Below are 19,950 nucleotides of genomic sequence, written 5' to 3'. Positions count from 1 at the left end.
TGCTGCTGCGCACAGGGATGACATGGAGCATTTAGTGCTCCCTTCTCCCACGGCACTGGGCAGTACAGGCTCTGCGTGGCATCCCTGCCACTTCTCTGAGGCTTTGCCTGATGTCTCTGATCCCCTCTGTGGTGATTTCTCAAAAGCATGTTAGTCTTGAAACCTGCCGGCTGCGGTGTGCAATGAGCCTTTACTGGGTTAGAAATGCAACTGCTGGGTACTCGCTGTGGCTTGGGTGAAGGTATGTGTTTAGCACAGGGCTGATCTCCAAAGCCCTCTGCTTTGCTGGTGGGGCAACTTCACATCCTTGTGTGCCATCGTGCTGGGCAGGGCACCCACCAGCCTGCAAACCTGCCGCCCAGCTGTGGTGCTGCCAAGGGGGGAGCGAGCGGAGAAGTGTTCTGGCCAAGGGCAGGACTTGAGGTATGCTGTACGGGATAGCCCCAGGCCTGGAAAGGTGCTGTGTGCCTCGTGCCTTGTCCTGCACTGCTCCCTGTTAGGGAGAAGAGCTCTGCCAGGTAGTAGGGCTGTTGCCTCAGACTGGCTGCACTGGGAGTTTGTGGGTGTCCAAGTCCGTGGCCATGCACTGTGTCAGGTGGTGTGTGGCAGATGCACCATGAGAAGAGTTTGAGTCCCAGGGTGTACAGATACCAGACTGGGGAGCTGGTTGGGGTGGCCTTGCCCCACTCACACGCCCTTCCATTCTCCCCCATCAGCCCTGCTCTCTAACGCTGCTCCTGTGAAGCACCTGCCTCCTTCACTAGTTTTCTCTTTGTCTCTATAAGGCAAAATTTCCTGCCCTTGCTGTGGCACTGTCTGTACCCAGAGGGTCAGGAGAACCACCCTGACTGCAAACAGAGGCCAGCGGTTCACCAGTACCAACTGCAGAAGATGGAGAGGGATCCACAGGCACCGCTCTGTATAGAGCTGCTTGCTGTCCTCTTAACCACCAGCTGAAATTTCTCCTAGCCTGGGGATTAAGTTTTTCTGTAATTCTGCCCAAATTAATTACCCAGCATCTATGATCCCATTGTGCCCTCCCTGCAGCATCTCTAAGAACTTAATTGCAGCCTGATTCCTAGGGCAAGGGGCAGCAGGTTGCCTCCCGCAGGTCAGGGAGCTGGGCTTTGTTTGAATAGAGAGGTATATTCCTGACAAACATAAATAATTAACAGGGTTGTAGGGTGAGCTGGCAGCCAGCATGGCCAAAAAAGGACAGGTTTCAATTTTCCTCTTTCAGTTTCAGGAGATGAAATCAGTGGTTTAAGTCTTCAGCCTTGGATAATGTGGTGGGAAAGTGTGCGCATAGAAAATCCCTAATGAAGTTATACCCTGCGTATGGGGGAAAGCAGGGTTCAGCCTCACTCCTGAGTTCCTCAAGGTGCTTGTGCACATATTCCTGACCCTCACCGTCCCTTCCAGGCACCAGAGCAAAGTCTTCCAGCTCCCAGCATCACCCACTGCCTCCTCAGGCTGGAGACATGTGGGTCGTTTTGTTTCATTAATTCAGAAAGGTGTCTGGCTATCGCCAGGGTGAACATGCGCTGTGGGACCGTGTCACCATTTGGCACTGCTGTAGGTGTGGGGGGAGGATTTTCAGAAATGCACCTGGTTAGCCTGATCGTTCTCATTTACCTCTGCAAAAGCCTCTGTTCAGCTCTGAGAGGAGAAAGGTCTGGGCAGCACTGGGGGGCATTTAAAACATTCCCCTGCTTCATTCCCCTGTGCAGCCTCAGGACTTCCTTCTCACTGGAAGGAGGTGTGAGGGACATCCAGGAGCACAGCCCCTTGCAGGCAGCACCTGTATAGGTGCATAGGTGCAGCACGAAACCAGAGTGTTGTGCTAGGGCATCCTCCTGCTACCAAACCTGCCCTAAGAGGAAGCATCCTTTCCTTAGAGGACTAAAAGACAAAGCTATTGCTGCTCGCTCTGTCCTTTCCCGTGTCCCTTCCTCGCCCGCTCGTGCCCGTCAGGTGTCAGGGCTCAGTGGAACAGTGAGGCTTTGTTGCTAACTTGTCTTGATGGATTCCTGCAAGTGCCCGGCCCGGCAGAGCTTGCAGCGAAGCCCAGCTGCTGGCTGCTGAATGTCACCCAGTCAGGGGAGCGGGGCCAGGCAGGAGGAGGGGCCGCGGCCGCTCTGCAAAGACAGAAGAGTCTTACAGACTCAGGAGTTTCCAGTTGGCAGCACAATGTCGCCTTTCTTCCCTGGCTCAGGCCCTCTCTGTGCCCCGTTTATCATCCCCGGCACTGTGCACTCCCTGGGCTGCATGCAGCTGATTTGCCTCCATGATGCCAAAGCCGCCCGGGATTAAATTAGGAAAGACCTCTCTTCTCCATCCTGCTCCAGTTACAGTGTGGGAGGTTGTGTCTCCGCTGCTGCAATCCTCCCAGCTTTGCTGCTTGGTCCAGCCTCTGCTACTGCTTTGCCTTCCTTCCTGGGGCTCCTTGCTCACCAGGAGCCGCTGGGTGTGTGGTGCCACCCCCCTGGGTGCTTTTGACATGATAGCGTTTGGGCTAGGAAGAGAGGTCTGTGCTCCTGATCCTCCTTTATGGTCTGTTTTCCTAGGAGGGGCTGATAATCTAAAATTCCTCGCTAGAAGGAAGCGGAAATACCAAAGTCTCTTAATACAAAGCCAGGGCTGCAGGCGGGTGTTAATTCAGCACACTCAGTGGGAAGGGTCGGTGCTGGGGCTTCGAGCCCAGCTGCACTCCCGAAGCCGCGGAGGCTGACCAAAGCAAGGGCCTGTCCAAGCTCTCACCTTCCTGCACTTGTTAAGGTTCAGGTCTCCCTTCCCTCGGGCAGCGCTGTCACTTTTTGCCTGTGGCATTGTGCTCGGGAGGGTATCAGCCTGCCCAGACCTCCTTGGGAAGAACCGCTGTTGCATGCGTGCTCCTGGGCATACTCATGCTGTGCTGACGGTGCCCTTGGTGCATGACCTGTGCCCATTTTGGATCCCAGCTGAGTTCTTGCAATGCTACTATTTCAGCAGGGTGGAGATAAGCAACTGGGAGGTGGCGTTGGGACGGGGAGGAAGCCAAAGGGCAAGTGGAGCCCTCTAAATGGGAAATCACAGACCACGTAATACCAGCTCCCGTTGAAAGCCCAGACCCTTGGCTTCTATTCCTGGTTCTGGCCAAAGCAGTCTATCCAAAATTTTCAAAGCAGATGTTTTTAAGGGGAGAAGGGGAACTTTTTGCTTACCAGGTCCTAAATTTCCAGCCCTTTGAAAACCAGGGCAAGGTAGTTCCAAGCTGGGAAGTCAAACTCAGTAGCCATGTTTTAGAAAGTCCATCGATATTTCTCAGGAGCTGTGTGCGTGAATTGGGAATGATGGTGCCATTTTTCTATTGCTGCAATCTGCAAAAGCCCCAAGCAGGAGATTTTTAGTGCATGTTATAGAGGAGACCCAAATAGCAAATGCAGGAATTTCTCAGCTGCCTGCAATGGACAGCCATGAGTTGAGTTGGAGGGCCAGAGGTGATAGGGTTTCAAAACAGCTGCTGCACTGGTGACTTGTGGGGGCCTAAAATTAAAGCCTAGCTCAGTTTTCAGTCCCAGAGCAGCACTTTGAGCAGCCAGCACTTATCTGTCAATAATGTTCTTCTTTTCCCTTCCAGAGGAAGCAGAGAGTAAGTTAGGCTGCTGTAGCTCAGGAGAAAATCTGTTGCTTTAGAAAAGACTCTGAAACTGCATGCAAGAAATGCTTATTATCTACCAGTTAATTATTTCTAATAGCTGTGAGTGCAGGGAAGCAAAGCGATCTTGTTAGCTCCTGCCAGAATCTCCTCTCAGGTGGCTTTGTAAAGACTTTGGAGACAGGGGTGTCAGGCTAGAAATCTCAAGGACCATCTCTTACAGTGCCGGTGGAGCACGTAGTACAGTGGTGTCTGCCTTATTTTTTAGTAGGCTACCCTCTCCCTAATACTGCCAAACTCTGCAGTAAAGTATTGTATTAGAATGGAACTGGTCCAAGTTTCCTCTGCAAACATTTTAGCAAGTCTAGCCACTCTTTCGGACTTACCTCATAAAGATCTGTTTTGGCATTTGGGCTACCCCATGCCAAAGCCAGCCCAGCTCCATTGTATTTCTGAGCCTCAGGAGCATCCCCTGGGTCTGTCTTTGCCAGGAGGGGACTGCAGCACCAGCCTCTCCGCAGTGTGGGAGTGTTGTGCTACATTTGATAGAGATCTGAGCCTGCTATCTGCAGTGTGCAGACAATTCTCTAAGAAGAAAAAACAGCATCACTTGTGAATAGCAGCAGACTGCCATAAGACTCAGTTTCTGGCAGTGACTCGCTGTGGGAGCCCAGCCTGTTCACCTCACTTCACGTTCAACAAGAAACAGCAATTGTCATTATTTGATTTGGCTGAGAAAATTAGTGTAAGACCCTTGGGTGTGAACCTGGATTTGGCCAAGGGGCATGGGACTGCCCAGCAATTATGTTCCAGTTCACTGTTTGTCACGCTTGCAGTGATTTATTTGTATCGCAAGCTCCTGCAGAGTCCCAGGTTTTTCTTGGCTGCATCCATCGCCCCAAGCCCTCTGTGTAGTTCCTCTCTGATTTTGTGCGGCATCACTCTGGGGAATTACATCTACTTTGTCTCGCTGCTTTTCCTGTTGCCTGATGGGCAGAATTCAGGCTGAAGGATGTCAGCAGAGGAGGAAAGAAGATGAGATAGTAGTGGGGGATGACACGGGCTTGCAGACATCAGTCAAGCCCTGGCAGTGCAGACACCAGTGAGAGAGGGCTGTTGAGAGACCACTCAAGAACAGCAGTGGTTGTGAATGTGTTTTGCCTGGCACACAGAGACGGTTTCCATGTGCATGTCTAAAGCCCACAGCTTGCAAGGGGCATTACTGCATAAGCTGGTGCCAGGCCAAGTCTGCTCTGCGTCCTTCCTTCAAGCTACAGTTTCTTACAAAACGAAACTCCAACCCGCTATCCTGGGAAAAATAACTGTGAAGCGGTTTCTCTGCCAGGAGTGCATGGAGGGGTTGGGCCCTCCTCCACCATGCTGCTTCAGCCCCACTAGAGACTGCCCAGCGAAAACTAAGAATCTGCTGCCATCTGTAGACATTTGGGTGCTGTTCAGGCAGTTTCCCCAGCCCTGCTTGCACAGCCCTTATATAGGCAAGACAGCCGTGGCAAAACCTCCTCAGTCCCAAGGCAACCTATTCCTTTCTTCAGCATTTCCCCATCTAAGGTAGCTTCTACCGTCTCCAGCTTATTTATTCTCTGCTGTTGGATGCCGGTCCTGCGAGGAGGGTTTCAGCATCCAGCTCCACTGGTTGCAGGCAGAGAGCTTGAACTTTGCTGGGGGACAGCCAGCTCCTCCTTTCTGAATGGCTCTGACAAAAAGAAAGTCTGTCCCTTGAGGAGCGTATCGCTGAAATTCCACAGCAGTCGGCAAGCTTTTCCCAGCAAACCTGTGCTCCAGGTCTCCGCTGGGCACTGACAGCCTCTCCCAGTGGGGCTGGCTGGGTAGCAGGGACAGCCACCTGTACCCACACTGCATACCTCCTACACTGTCCGGGAGGGGACCCCTGCTCCCCCCAGCGTTTCTGTGTCTCTGCAGGCACACAGAGGCCGTGCTGCCCACTGACCCACCTGTGCTGCTGCTCCCCACCCAGCTGAGCCTTTGTCTCCCTGTCCCCACCGTCCTCCATGAGCTTTACCTCGCAGACGTGCTTTGAGAAGGGGATCTACTGTCTCCCCTCCCTAGGGTGTCCCCTCTTCCTTGGGTCAGAAAACTGGCCCTGAAATGGTGAGGGAGTCCAACACACCTTCTTGGAGGACATAAGACGCTACACTCTCTTTTCTGGATCATGGGGGCCATTGCCACCCTGCAGCATGTCCCACACCATGGCCTCAGAGCACAGCCCTCTGGTTAAACACCTCCTTGTTGGAGCAATATGGAGTGAACCCCAGCCACTTAACTGAGATGTCCTGGGCATTATTGCAGTTCCCTGGTGCCATTTAGATTGTCACCTGCACCAACCCCAAACCCTCAGTGGATGAGAAACAGGGGTCTGGACCCATGTCTCCTGCAGACCAGCCTGTTGCAGCATCAGCATCTTCCTTCACTCTCACAAGCGCTCCAGTGCCAGGGACTGTGGCCGAGGTTGGCAGAACAGGGGAGGGACTCAGGGGAGGGATGCAGCAATTCATGGTGCCCTCCTTCTGCCTCCCAGTTCCAGGGCCAGGCCAATCTGCACGTGTTTGAGGACTGGTGCGGCAGCTCCACTGAGCAGCTCAGGAAAAACCTCCACTTCCCCTTCTTTCCCCACGTGAGTAAGACCACGACACCCTCTGTCCCATGCTTCCAAGCTCTGCCTCCCAGCTGGATCGCCCCTGCTCCCTTCACATCCTGTCCCTATCCTTCTCCCTCACCTCCTCTGTCCTCCTGCTGAGGGAGCAGGAAGCTTTCACAAGGGTTCAGCAGTGGCAGCTCTTCTGCTGCACAGGGGAGGCTCGTTTCACCCATGCTGGCCTGTCAGGCCTCAGACATGGGGTGAAGGAGCCCTGTATTTGGTGCTCTCCCTCCAAGTGGCTAGCGAATGCCATGTCCTGTCCCCACCATCTCACCAGCATCCCCTACGCAGCTCTCCCCTCTGCAGCAGCACTTGCTCCAGTTTGTCTCTCATCTGGCCTGCTCTATCCTGCTGCCTCTGTCACACATCATGCCCCATCCTTCTCCCAGAACAAACCTCATACTTCCCTCTGCCCACCTGTCCCAGGGTTCTTGTGCCCCCCTCGTTCCTGTCACATCTAATTATTTTTATTATTCTTTTCTTCTTCCACTTCAGACGCGAACTACACTGAAGAAGCTGGCTGTGTCCCCAAAATGGACCAACTATGGTCTCCGGATATTTGGCTACCTGCATCCTTTCACTGATGGTGAGGGCTCTGAGGCTGCTGTGCCGCTGCTCGCGTCTCCTCTCACCTGCCTCTCCCTCCCCTCCTGGTGCTGAACACTGGTGCCCTCACCCCAGCAAGCCCAACGCCAGGTCCCTTAAGTGGGTGTCCCAGCTAGGTGTGCGTGACTGGCCGTGGCCTTGGCATGGGTGAAACACATCTGCCTCCCCTGTAGGGTGGAAAGGAAAAGCACAGAAGAAAACAGATGGGAAGCGCTAGATAAAAAACAATGCTGTCATGAATGCACAGCCCCATGGCGCGTACGTGGGCACAAGCAATCCCTGAGCTTTTCCTCCCTCTCTTGCATGCACAGGACTGTACATGACATCATTTATGTTCCTGCTGCTCCCTGGGTGCATGAATACCGTCTGACAGCAGCTGACATCTGTATTGCCCAGCTGCATGCTTCTGCCTGGAGCAGCCTGCTAGCACTCACCCACATCTCATGGTCCCCTGGACCACAGCTGCCATCCCTGTAACCCCAGCCAGAACAGTGAGACTGAAGCCCCTCTGTCTCCCTTCGTGGCTCCACGTGCATATACGTTCATCCAAACACAGCTTCTCACACAAAAATTTTCTCTGGAAACAAAAGGGGAGGCAGGAAGACTTTGCATGGACTTCTTAGCTTTCCAGGTTAGATGTCAGGTGAAGCCAATGCAGGAGGGACAGTGAACCAGTTGCATCTGTAAAGTTTTGTTTTCAATCACAGCAGAGTTAGAGAGTTCAGAGAGGTTCAAAGGGGTGGTAATATAAAAAGGGAAGGTATGGTCTTGCCAGGAAAAAGGGTGAAGACATAACTTTAGAGGAGCAGAATCCATGCTGTGCACGAGCCCTTACCACAGAGCCCTACTTACTCCCTCCATCTCTTGACAGGGGAGTTTCAGTTTGCCATTGCTGCGGATGACAATGCTGAGTTCTGGCTGAGTCCAGATGAAAAGACCTCTGGTCTCCAGCTGCTGGCCAGTGTAGGCAAGGTACAGTGCATGCTGCATGGCTTCTTCCATCAAGGCTTTAAAGTTTCTGTGGGGATGGAGACCTTCCTGTCTTACATGCTTCCTTGGACTACCCAAGTTTCTTTTCCTGCCCAACTACAGCAACACCACCACAGATGTCAGATGGGTGTGACACGACACACCTTAAGCCAGTTACATATTGGCAGTGCTGTTGGGAGCCCCATGTTCATGATTAAGGGACTTACGTAAATCTGTCCACAGGTTATGGATCTCACAGACACCTTACCAGGAGGAGTAGCTCAATTTTCCCTCTTCATCACTCACAGTGCAGTAACTAGGGAAGAAACTCATCTTAACTGGAGCATTTTCTGTCTCTTCACAGACAGGGAAGGAGTGGACCGCACCAGGGGAGTTTGGGAAATTTCACAGCCAGCAGTCAAAGACGGTGAGGTGAGTGAGTAGAGCCCCTCACTCCCAGCCACCTCTGGCCAGGAAATCACAAGGACAAGGAAAACGAACCCAGGCTTGTTCTGAAGAATTTAGCAATATAGAGAAAGGGATTACTCTGGCGTGTTGCCAGAGCTGAAGTGACACATCCACACCTGTGCCAGTTGCTTTGCTGATTTACTGCAGGAATGCAACACTGAATTTTTCTTCCCTGGAGGGAGCAGCCACCAGCAGATCCAGACTCCTCTATATGAACTGTATCCTGAGCTTCCTGCCTTGGAACTGGCCGGGTTTCCCAGAGGCCAAAACCCAGCAGGCAAGACTGAAAGGGAGTTATTCAGAATTAACTGAGAAGGGTCTGGAGCGCTCCAGGTGCACAAGGGAAGCTACCTATCTCACTGTCAGCATCTGGATTTTCTTGGCAGTCCTAACCCTGCTCACCCTGAGAATTAGGTTGTTTCATGGGTGTGGTTGCTCTCCACTGATTGTCTGCTGACAAGCTAAGAAATGTTCCTTAATGCTCTTGGTGACAGACACATTGTTCTTCACAGGTTGTCAGCTGCAGGCAGGTACTATTTTGAGGTGCTGCACAAGCAGGATGACAGAGGAACAGACCATGTGGAAGTAGCAGTGAGTCTGTGCAAACAGTTGTGCTGTATATGTGTCCGCGCAGAGCACGGGAATGACGTTTGTAATGATTTCCCCCCTTTCCCAAGCTCCAGCTCCTCTTTGCATGAGATGTATCTAATCCCTTCCAGAGCCTTTACCTAATTCTATGTGGGATAGTCCTGAACACGTCAGGACCCTTTCCTCTGTTTTCTTGGGATAGTTCTGCCCTCTCCAGTCTCTGTTGCAGCTCTTTGTCCTTTCCTGCTTTGGATGTGTCCTGAGGGATCTCGGCTCATTCCCAGTCTTTTGCTGCTAGGTAAACTTGGTCATAGTAAGGAGAAAGAGGAAGCTGCGAGCCCATCTGGTGAAAAAACATCTTGTGCCTGTTCCTTTTGTTCAGGCTTGTTTAACTCCATAAGCGCTTCATTTTAATGTGTTTCTCTGTTCCAGTGGAGACTGAATGACCCAGAAGCGAAGTTCAAAGTCATTGACTCCCAATACCTCTCCCTTTTTGCTAGTAAGTATCTTCACTACAGGTTTCCCTGAGCACCTCCCCGTTCTTCCAAAACATATCAGCGGTGTTTCACCATGAATCAGAGTCTAGCCAGTCAAATACCATGCGTACAGATCATTACAAGAAAGAAGTGGAGACAGGTCAGGAGAGAGACCTCTGGACAAGAGTGTGACTCATTATAAATATAGGAGAATTGGAAGTAGGATTGGAACATTCTTTCAGGGAAATCTAGAGGCAGTAAGGGAGGGCAGAGAGGAGAGTCTGCAAGGGTGAGAACTGTTCCAGATGTGAGAGTAACATGGGATGGAGGTTGCCTCCTGCAGATGCAGAGAGCTAGGGGGAACATGAGGCCCATAACTTGGGAGCTGCGGTTGTGCGCTGGCAGTTGGACATGACCGGGGAGAAGGGGCAGCTGTAGCACTTCCAGGAGACTTCACTCCGGGTGCTGGACACAATGGGATACACTAGCGGTATTGGGTGATGCTGCTTTCTTCTATATCAGCCTCAAGTCTTTTCAAGTTGCTGCTGGATTGCAGCAAGTACATCAGCCCAGTCCCTCCTGTTTTGTAAACCCTTCTTAGCACATCAAGTGATGCCTTTATCAGTTAAGGAGCTCCTTAGTCCTGTTTACCCTTATCTAGCTTTGTCAGTATCACTTTCCTCTGCCAGCATTCCCCTTTCCATATCTACCACTGTTGCCTTCCAACATCTCTGGGCTTTTTTCCATGCCAACACTTTTGCCCATGGAAGGCTCCCTGATGTAATCGAGACATCTGCTTGCTGTGTCTTGAATCGCAACCTGTTGCTGTATTCTCTGAAACCTGCCATTTGGCCAGGACTAGGCTTTCCATTAGGTCTTCTGTCCCCAACCTTTTTCCTTCTGCTCTTTTCTTCTTATTAATTCCCAGTAGAAGGGAAGACTCACATCCCAGAATATTCCTTCATGGTTGGGCACAGTGCTGCAGTCTCATCTTTATCTGGCATCTTCTACCCATACAGTGTTTCCTTCCTCCATATCAGCCTTTGGCTCTATCACGTCATCCCATTCCTTCTGGGTTCCCATGTTGTTCAGTACCCAAAAGTTGCTAACAGTAACCCCAGTGCCCTTGGCAGCATGTTGCCTTTCCCTCCTGGATATTTATTCAGTTCCCCTCATCTCAGAGTGAGATCCGTGGAGACACAAAGTCCTCTGGCAGTGGCACCCAAGAAAAAATGTAACCAATACCCAGTCTTCAATTTAAGCTTCCCGTTGCTCCTGGCTTACTGTGGGTCTGCATTCCCCTGCTGGAGCATCATCCCCCTCAGCCACTGAAGGCCTCACCCCAGGGTCCTGCTCCTTTTCCAGCACATGAGAAAGCTCCACTCCTCAATTTTCTCCTCCCTTTCATCTTTTCTATCTCCTTTTAAAATAAATTTAATGCTAATAATTCAGATGCGTCCAGTAATTCCTGCCAGCATGGGGCTTCTTTAGCTCACCACTGCTGGTGTGTCAAAGGCAGGAGGTCATTTTCCTCCATTACTCATCACTGTGTTTGTTTGCTTTCAGTGATAGCCATGTTCCTACTGCAAAGCTTCTGTATTTCCAGCTTTCTGAGTCAAAGCCTTTGCTTCCCACAGTGTCTTTGTGGTGAAGCTCCTGATCAGCACCATTTAGGCATTGCTATGCCAGAGACAGTGTTAGTGCCATGGATGCAATGCCATTTGGAAAGGGCTGGCACTGGGGAAGGGCATTTTTGGGGCCAAGGGATGAATTAGCCCTTCCTCCCCCTTCCGTTCTCTCTCTGGTTTCTAGACGAGACGCTTTTAAAGATGGATGAGGTTGGGCATATCCCACAGACATTGGCCAGTCACACAAGCCGGCCTGCTGACAGCTCAGGCAGCAAGGCACACCCAGCTGACATGTTGAAGCCTGACCCCCGGGATACTCTTTACAAAGGTAAGACTTGCAAAGCAGTTGAGAAGGTAGCTGCAGCCTGTCACAGCACGTGCAGTAGCACAGCCGAGAAAGATTGTCCTCCTACACCACAGTTATCAAAGGCCACGCTTTTTTCTCCGCAGTGCAGAGGAGAGGGGCAGCATACAATATAAGCCACTGTAGGAGACAAAGCACAGACTAAACCCAGCTCCTCTTTCTTGGCATCCAGCTTCCACAACATCCCTGGGTGTAATATTTTAGTGTAAGTGCTGTAGAGCAATGTAAAGAGGTAAGCTGTGCAAGATAGTTTGCTTTATGTATCTGTTAGTATTTCACATGGATAAAGAGAAACCAGGCACAGAAGTAGCTAAGCTGGTGCATCAGTTGCAAGCAAGGCTCCTCCAGCAACACTTGCTTACTTGTTTCTTCTTCTCAGTGCCTCTGCTCAGCAAGTCTCGTGTGCGCCGTGCCTTGCCGGACTGCTCGTACAAGCCCAGCTACCTGGTGAATGGATTTCCTCTGCAGCGCTACCAGGGACTCCAGTTTGTAAGTTTTATTCCTTGAGCAGATACTTGCCTAGGGGAGCGCAAGGAGGAAGGAGGGAGACACCATTAACCATGGTCCCTCCACCAATCTGAAGCTCCTGGGCAGATTTGACCATCTGCTGTTCAAGTCCGTGCATCCCAGTACGTGCCAAAGGGCAACACCAAGAAAAGGGAGATGGGTGCTACTCACTGCTCATAGGTCTCACTGGGGTACAAGTGTGTGTGTCTTACAGAGCCCCTCGGACCTCATACCAAAGAGCTGAGCTTGCCTTCGCACGGAGCCTCAAAAGGGCCGAGGATTTTATTCTCCATGAGGTGAACTGTAGTCTGTGTGGACTACTAAAGCCCTGACAAGCTTAAAACTGGTCTTGAGGGGTAGCTCACATTTGTGGGGCATGCAACATAGCAGGGATTAATGCCCTGCATAACAGAGCAGACTCTGAGGTCTGCTGGGGATGGGTCACCAGCACAGTTTGCCTCCCTGGATGTCAGTGCAAGCCTACACTCCCTGGGGGACTCGCATCCTGGGTGGCCCCGGCTCCCTCAGCCTTACATGGTGGTCCCCACACACACTTTCTGGGCTCCTGTGATCCCCTGCGTCTCTTCAGGAGGACTTGCCCACCTCTCTCCCAGCTAATTCTCACTCTGCTATAGGACAGTTACAGAGATAGACAGACAGATGCTGAGAGAGGGAGAAAAAGGCCCACCTGTGCACACATCCCAGCACACTTTCTTCTGTTTTGCATTCTCACAGCTGGCTGCTGGGGAGAGGCAAATAGTTGGTGAGCAACCCCTGCTTCCTCTCAAAAGGGCCGGTCACCCTGCAACTGTGTCTGGGTCACCTTGTGAGTGGTATCTGGATTTATGAGGGTTTTACTTTATTTTCCTCCCTTCTTCCCAGGTTCATTTATCCTTTGTTTACCCAAATGATTACAGCCGCCTGAGCCACATGGAGAAAGACAACAAATGCTTCTATCAGGAAAACCCTTATTACTTGGAAAGGTAGGATGCCCCATATGCAGATTTACTAGCAGGGAGGGAGGACATGGTTTGAAGGCTGGAATTGGGGTGGAATTTCATATTCACTTCTGTAGGACTCTCTTAATTCTTAAAGATCCCCTAAGTCCTGCAAAACATGAAAGCATTTATAGTTTCTTTCGATAACCTACGCTCCCTGTAAGTGAAAATATGTTTAGGTCTCAGGGGGAAACTGCCACTGCTTTTCTTGCTCTATTAACCTGGAAGCTGGGTCAGAGTATGTTTGTTCCACTACATCAGGGAGTGCACTTCCAGCAAACTTTACCTGCCAGCAGCTGGAGCCTCCTGATGGCTATCGCTGTGAAAGCCAAACCATGCTCACCACCAGGCATCTCTCTGGGGGAATAAATGCATTTCATTCATCGTCACTAGGGTCTGGCTCCCAGCAGTGGCCCTGCAAGGGAACCACCACTTGCACGCTCCCTCCCGCCACAGGCAGACACCTTGTGTGAGGACCCCCCTTCATTCAAGAGGACTTTTTTTGCAGGATAAGGAGAGTCACTTTTCCGGTGAGATAACTGATGGTGGCCTCCCTGTGCGCAGGATCTTCTTCCTCCCTACAGGACTGTTTTGAGGGCTGGAACAACAGAGCGTACTGTAGGTTTGGGAGGGAACTCCTGGGACTGGGGTTCATAGTGAAAGGTGGAGAAGGTGGCTGCCATGGGCTGGAAGGTGCCACCCAGGTTTATTGCTTTCACAATTCATTTGTATTGTGACAGGATTTAGGAACTGGGGGCCCATTTTGCTTGGCATCAAGCACACATGGAGGGAAACAGTCCTGGAAATCCCTCCCAAAAGCTTGAAGCACAGACATATGAGGACAGCATACAGACAGTGGTGGTATGAGAGAACAGAGAGGGAGGTCATTGCAATTACCTGCCTGAGCCACTTTTGCAGAATGATGATTTGCATTTATGAGCACTACCTCATAAGTGAGCTTTAAGGAGCAGTTTAAGGGAGGGTAAAGCAGTGTTCCAGGGTACTTATATTGGGATTTTCTCCTGCACTTATGAGAAAATGTCTGAGAGACTGGGATGATAAGCAAGGAAAGCTGACATCTTTGACAGTGCAGAGTAAGATCTGATTGCCCAAAGATTTGAAAGAGAGGGATGATGATAGTCTATGACTTGCTGGGAAAGGACAATCTAGAGATGCTGGGTAGATGTAATCAGAGTAATGGACCATCACCTCTGAAGCAGTGGCCATAATTTATTTGGAGATGGCAAAGTAACTTTCATCGAACTTGTGTTTTGCCCTTCCTTCTGCAGATTTGGATTCTACAAGTACATGAAAATGGATAGGCCAGAGAAGAGCCTGGACTCTGGAGAAAAGACAGAGCAGCCAGGTAGGGGCCCTAATGTCAAAGCCCAGAGGATCCTTTTATATGTCACTTGTGTGTGTGATCTTCCAGCACCAGCTGAAAGAAGCTGTTGACTTTCTGTACCAAGGAAGTCACAGCCCTTCCCTCCCAGATTGCTGTGGCTGGGAGGAGATTTTTGCTGCCATTTCTCTTAAGGGCAGGTTGGGAGGTCACCAAACAGTGGGCTGTAGTGGACAATGTGACAGCTACCTCTCAGGCCCACAGCTTAGCTGAGGCGCAATTCCAGCAAAAGTGTGAGCAGAAGCGACAGAGCCAAAGGTGTGCAGCATGGCAACCTATGCCCACACCTGCCTTACAAAGCTGTGGCCAGACTGACCGCTAAAGGCAAAGCCAGACACCTCCACAGCCTGGCATTTGGCAATGCTGGCTAATAGGTGCTGAGGAGGTTGGTACCAGCAGGAGCACAGCTCCCATGTATGAGAGCATCCCTGTCTCTCTGAGCAGGAAAGACCGCTGAGATGAGGCAAGAAGTAGCTGCCCCCAGCGGGGCGGGTGCCTGGGTCACAACGGGGAAGTCAGCGGAAGGATGCCAAAGGTGTAACTGCAATTACTCCTGCAGGCTCCCAGGAGGGGAACCTGGACGATCTGCAGTATGCGGAGCAGGACACGGAGAGTACCAATCACCCCAAGCGCCCTGGCGTGGGGAGGGCAGAGCTGGCAGGCAATGCTCCCAGCAGCGTGGTGGGCAGCAATAACGTTCACAAGGACTATTCCCTCCGGGAGCGTCGTCGGCTTCTCGCAGTGATGGGTGGTGACATAGGAGAGGGACTACAGAGGAGAAGGATGAAGAGGTCTGGTGTCAAATCAGCCACGCTGGCCTTTGCCAACCAAAGCCTCAGCCAGGCTGGCCTAGAGAGGAACCCAACAATGAAGAGACCCCGTTTAAAAGCTGGTGTCAAAGACAACTCCAGGAGCCCTCCGCAGCATGCCAGGGCTGTCCAGGTGAGAGCACCTGTCAAAAAGGTGAACCCTCCTTCTAGGACCATGTCTCAAAGGCAGCAGCCTCTCGGTGGCCCTAGGGACTCAGGGGTCACAATTCCTGAAGGGACGAGATCTCGAGGAGACCTCAGCACCGCTAAGGAAGGGCTGCAGCCAGGAGGCACCGTGCCAGCTGGGAAAGGAGGCCCAGTCTCTGGCAAAGCCGGCAGACGCACTGTGAGCGCTGCCAGCCCCAGCCAGCAGCCTGGGCTGCCACAGTGGCTGAACCAAGTGGAGTCCTACATTGCTGAGCAGAAGGCTGCCAATGGTGGGGACGTGGGCAAGGGAGAGGCGCAGGTGGCATCTCCTGTGAAGGGCAAATCTGGACCTGTGGCAGCAGAAGAGGAAGAGGAAGAGGCAGGTGGGGAGCCAGAGGAGGAAGATGAGGAGGATTTCGATTACGTACCAGTGTTTGACCAGGCGGTGAACTGGGAGCAGACCTTCAGCACGAGCAACCTGGACTTCCATATGCTGCGCACAGACTGGATTGACCTGAAATGCAACACGTCAGGAAACTTACTGCTAAGAGAAAGGGAGGCCCTGGAAGTCACACGTGTCTTCCTGAAGAAGCTCAACCAGAGGAGTAAAGGGTAAGGCACAGTGTAAAAACCAAGGGGCAGTGTCCCAGAGCTGGTGTACCATGCTGCACTGGGAATACCTGTCATGTGAGGAGCTGGTGGGAATCAGAGAATAAACTAGATGTGGGAAATAAGACTTCAGGCAAGGAATCTGTGTAAAAAACTGGGCCTTAAATACCTCTTTTGGCTGAGAGATGGGAATTGTTGGACACCAGACCATGTCTGGGGGCTGAATAAGGCCCTCCAAGAGCTGGTGGCAGTAAACGTGAAAGATTGGAGGTTTCCATCCAGCTAGCATCACTGGCTTTTTGCTGGCTTCCTCCCTGTGCAGTGTAGGTATTGAGAAGACATATGAGCATTTTACCAGCTGAAGATTAAGAAATCCTGCTGATATGAAGTAGGACTGGAGCTCCTTGTGCTTGTGGTTTGATATCCGCCACATCTCAGCTTGTGAATCACTTAGGACATAGGACCAGAAGGGACCTAACAGATAACGTGGATCAGTACACTGACCTCAGAGACAACCAAGTACCCTACACTGTTATCTGAATATGTGCACCTCCATCTTAAAACTAGCTAGATTTCTAGATCCTAGTACTGATTTGGGAAGATGTTTCAGCAACTCGCTTCTTTGATGACCCACTGGAGATCAGCTTTTGCTGGCACTCTGTTTTTACATCGTTTTGATATGGTTCTTTTTCTTCTTAAGACTTACTATCTTGATTGCCTTTCTGGCAAACAGACGTACCTCCTCTGAGCCTCTGTAAGCTAAACAATCCAACTCCTGACCCTTCTGTTGAGTTGGCCTCTATTTCCATAATTTTCCTATCTGTCTTTCACCATGTGGGTTTCAGTTTGGGTTAATTTTCTTGTACATAAGTGACCAGTATCCTGGATGTTTTATAGAATGGGTGTTATTAGTTCCCAATCCCTGCTGGAAGTAGCTCCAATGCTACATCTTAAGATCACATTTGTTTTTTCAGGGTCACATCAGTCGCAGTCATGGTGTAACTGATCAGTACACACAAGCTTTTCTCAGCATTTTTAACTGATGAGCATCCATTTTACAGCAGAAACTCTTGTTATGATCTGAAAGGGCATGACCTGGCATTTCATCCTGTTTTGGCCATTCTGAACATACAGCTCACCCCAGTTTTTACCGTATGATTGCTCAGTCCTACTCCATGTTATTGGCTGATAAGCTGTCATCAGCCAATTTCACTACCCCAAACATGCTCCTTGTGCCAAGATAGTTGTAGGAGGTGTTGAATACACTCACTATTACCAGCCCTACAATCATTCAGACATATTTGTTATTTTCTGTGTCACCTTTATTTCATTTCCCTTGCCAACTATTTTCTTTTGGCTGGAATCCCAGATCTAAGCCCACATGCTTGTGGATTTAGGAAACAGGTGCTAAACCTTCCCAAGGGACTTCAGAAATAGTGCAGCGAAGCAAGGAGAAGCTGGGGACAAAAAGGGTTGTGCTAGCGAGGAGGAAAGAGCCTAGAAGAGCTTAACAGGCTGGAGGTGGGAGTGGGGCTGGTGTACGGGGGACATGCCCACCCCAGCTGTATCTCCTGCAGACGGTTCCAGCTGCAGCGTATTGTGAACATAGAGAAACGCCAGGACCGCATACGGGGCAGCCGCTACCTGCTGGAGCTGGAGCTGCTGGAGCAGGGAGATCGGCTCGTCCGCTTCTCCGAGTACGTCTTTGCGCAGGGCTGGCAGGGTGTTGGCAGCGATGAGGAGGAGGAGAGGAAGATGAGGAACCTGGCGTGGGGTCGCCGGCGGCACCTGATGGCCGTGGTGAACGAGCCAGAGCTGTGCTGGCCCCAGGGCTTTTCCTGGAACCACCGTGCCGTGGTTCACTTCGTGGTGCCAGGTAAGGGGGACCTGCCTCCCCGGGACATCAAGGGATGGCACGGTGGGCGGTTCCCACAAGCGCAGTCCTGAATAGTGGGTCTGGGCCAGCCTCAGCTGTCTTACTTGGGTCACTTCCAATTTCTGTTCTCTCCAAATTAAACCCCCTCAGAAATACGGCAGGGCCCAAACTCAAAGTAAGCTCAGAGAAAACCTCTGTCACACACTGGGGAAGAACCCACACTGATTCCTGGGCTCTTTGGTCCAGGTTTTCAGCCTGGGCCTATTTCAGCATCTCTGCAAGGTTAGTGGGGTTTGAGGGGAGGCAAGAAGCCTTGTCTGTTGAGAAGCCACACCATCTTTGAAATCAGTTTTGCTTTGATTGTCTCCCTCTTGCAATACAACCAGTGAAAAACCAGGCACGTTGGGTGCTGCAGTTCATCTCCGACATGGAAGAGCTGTTCCGAGTCACTAAGGATCCATACTTCAACATCATCATCACGGATTACAGCAGTGATGACATGGATGTAGAGAAGGCTCTGCAAAGGTCTACTTTGCATAGGTGAGAGGTCACAAAAAACTGCTTGCATGCATATGCCTGCAAACACAGCGCATCTGTCAATCTCTGTGTATTGACTAGTCACAGCCTTCTGCGGCTGGAAACCCAAAGATAACATCCATCCAGACCTTGCACATACACATGGATTTATTGTTGTTATAATGTACATACACGTATACTGCATATAATAGTGTTACAAAACTGTAAGGCAATACCTATTGTAGTCATCCATCCAGATGCATCTCAGTTGTGGTTTAACCCCAGGCAGCAACTAAGCACCACACAGCCACTCACTCACTGCCCCCCACCCAGGGGGAGAGAATCAGAAAAAAGTAAAACTTGTGGGTTGAGATAAGAACACTTTAATAGAACAGAAAGGAAGAAACTAATATTGATAATAATAACAATAATAAAATGACAATAATAATAATAATAATAATAATAAAAGGATTGGAATATACAAAACAAGTGATGCACAATGCAAATGCTCACCACCTGCTGACCGACGCCCAGTTAGTTCCCGAGCGGCAATCCCTCTCAACCCCACTCCCCCCAGTTTATATACTAGACGTGATGTCACCTGGTATGGAATACCCCTTTGGCCAGTTTGGGTCAGCTGCCCTGGCTGTGTCCCCTCCCAACTTCTTGTGCCCCTCCAGCCTTCTTGCTGGCAGGGCATGAGAAGCTGAAAAATCCTTGACTTAGTCTAAACATTACTTGGCAACAACTGAAAACATCAGTGTTATCAACATTCTTCTCATACTGAACACAAAACACAGCACTATACCAGCTACTAGGAAGAAAGTTAACTCTATCCCAGCCAAAACCAGGACAATCTCTTTTCTCCTGGCTTTTGTTCAAGTTTGCAAGAGAGTAGGAAAAGCAAGTCTTGCAGCGATGACAAGGGGGGGTCAGAGAAGAAAAGCAAGCTGTGAGAAATGGGACAGAGAGCTTGGAGACCTTTGGGGACTCTGCTTGCTGGAATAACTGTCTGGCTTACTCTACTCTGATCTGAACCAGCCTTGGCTGGTCATTTCCTTTACATGCCAGCAGTTCCCAGTAACAGGTCTAGTCCTAGGATAGAGCTGGACTAGAGCTGAAAAGACTTGTGCTAGGGACTGCCCTATCCTTGCTGCACAAGGGGGAAGACCCTCAGGGCACACTGGGTCCTGGAGCAGCACTGAGCTTGTGCACTCATACAGCAAAGGCTTTTCTCCTCCTTGAGAGGGTGTGCAGGGGCGAGGACAGCTCCACAGCATGATGCCTGTGGTGTACCACTGCTAGTGGTGCTTTCTGTGCTCGTCAGCATGCACGCGCTGAAGTTCTCTTTTCTGTCTGACCCCCCAGCTATCAGTACTTGAAGCTGACAGGGAATTTCGAGCGTTCTGCTGGGCTGCAGGCGGGGATAGACCTCGTGACGGTAAGCCTGGGGGCCCTTTGGGTGGACAGGGATGTTTCTAGTATGTGTCTGGTGCTACCTCTGCCTTTCATACTGAACGCACCGGTTTTTAGGGAAGGGAATAGCCTAGCAGACCAGATCAAATGTAAATGTGTTTCCTGTCCCTCCAGAGTAAGAGTCTCACCCTTTATTCTGAGGAGCCTGTGGTCCATTCAGTTCTCGGTCCACCTACTAGGACTATCAGACAGGAGGG

The 19,950-nt window shown here is 50.9% G+C and overlaps 1 protein-coding gene across 1 annotated transcript in view; it reads left to right on the top strand.

The window, feature by feature from the left end:
- Nucleotides 1-19,950, top strand: part of B4GALNT3 (beta-1,4-N-acetyl-galactosaminyltransferase 3) — a 70,868-nt gene that overhangs the window by 44,645 nt on the left and 6,273 nt on the right. The window contains exons 4-17 of the mRNA XM_052790086.1: nucleotides 6,195-6,290; nucleotides 6,810-6,900; nucleotides 7,792-7,892; nucleotides 8,254-8,321; nucleotides 8,870-8,948; nucleotides 9,378-9,444; nucleotides 11,234-11,377; nucleotides 11,793-11,902; nucleotides 12,803-12,903; nucleotides 14,208-14,284; nucleotides 14,880-15,888; nucleotides 17,463-17,761; nucleotides 18,148-18,301; nucleotides 19,646-19,718. Coding sequence (XP_052646046.1) covers nucleotides 6,195-6,290; nucleotides 6,810-6,900; nucleotides 7,792-7,892; nucleotides 8,254-8,321; nucleotides 8,870-8,948; nucleotides 9,378-9,444; nucleotides 11,234-11,377; nucleotides 11,793-11,902; nucleotides 12,803-12,903; nucleotides 14,208-14,284; nucleotides 14,880-15,888; nucleotides 17,463-17,761; nucleotides 18,148-18,301; nucleotides 19,646-19,718 — 2,469 coding nt within the window. The remainder of the gene's footprint in view (nucleotides 1-6,194; nucleotides 6,291-6,809; nucleotides 6,901-7,791; nucleotides 7,893-8,253; nucleotides 8,322-8,869; nucleotides 8,949-9,377; nucleotides 9,445-11,233; nucleotides 11,378-11,792; nucleotides 11,903-12,802; nucleotides 12,904-14,207; nucleotides 14,285-14,879; nucleotides 15,889-17,462; nucleotides 17,762-18,147; nucleotides 18,302-19,645; nucleotides 19,719-19,950) is intronic.

This window comes from Harpia harpyja, chromosome 6 (assembly GCF_026419915.1).
Source record: "Harpia harpyja isolate bHarHar1 chromosome 6, bHarHar1 primary haplotype, whole genome shotgun sequence".
Classification (NCBI taxonomy): Eukaryota; Metazoa; Chordata; class Aves; order Accipitriformes; family Accipitridae; genus Harpia; species Harpia harpyja.
This window is presented reverse-complemented; position numbering and strand designations above follow the sequence as displayed.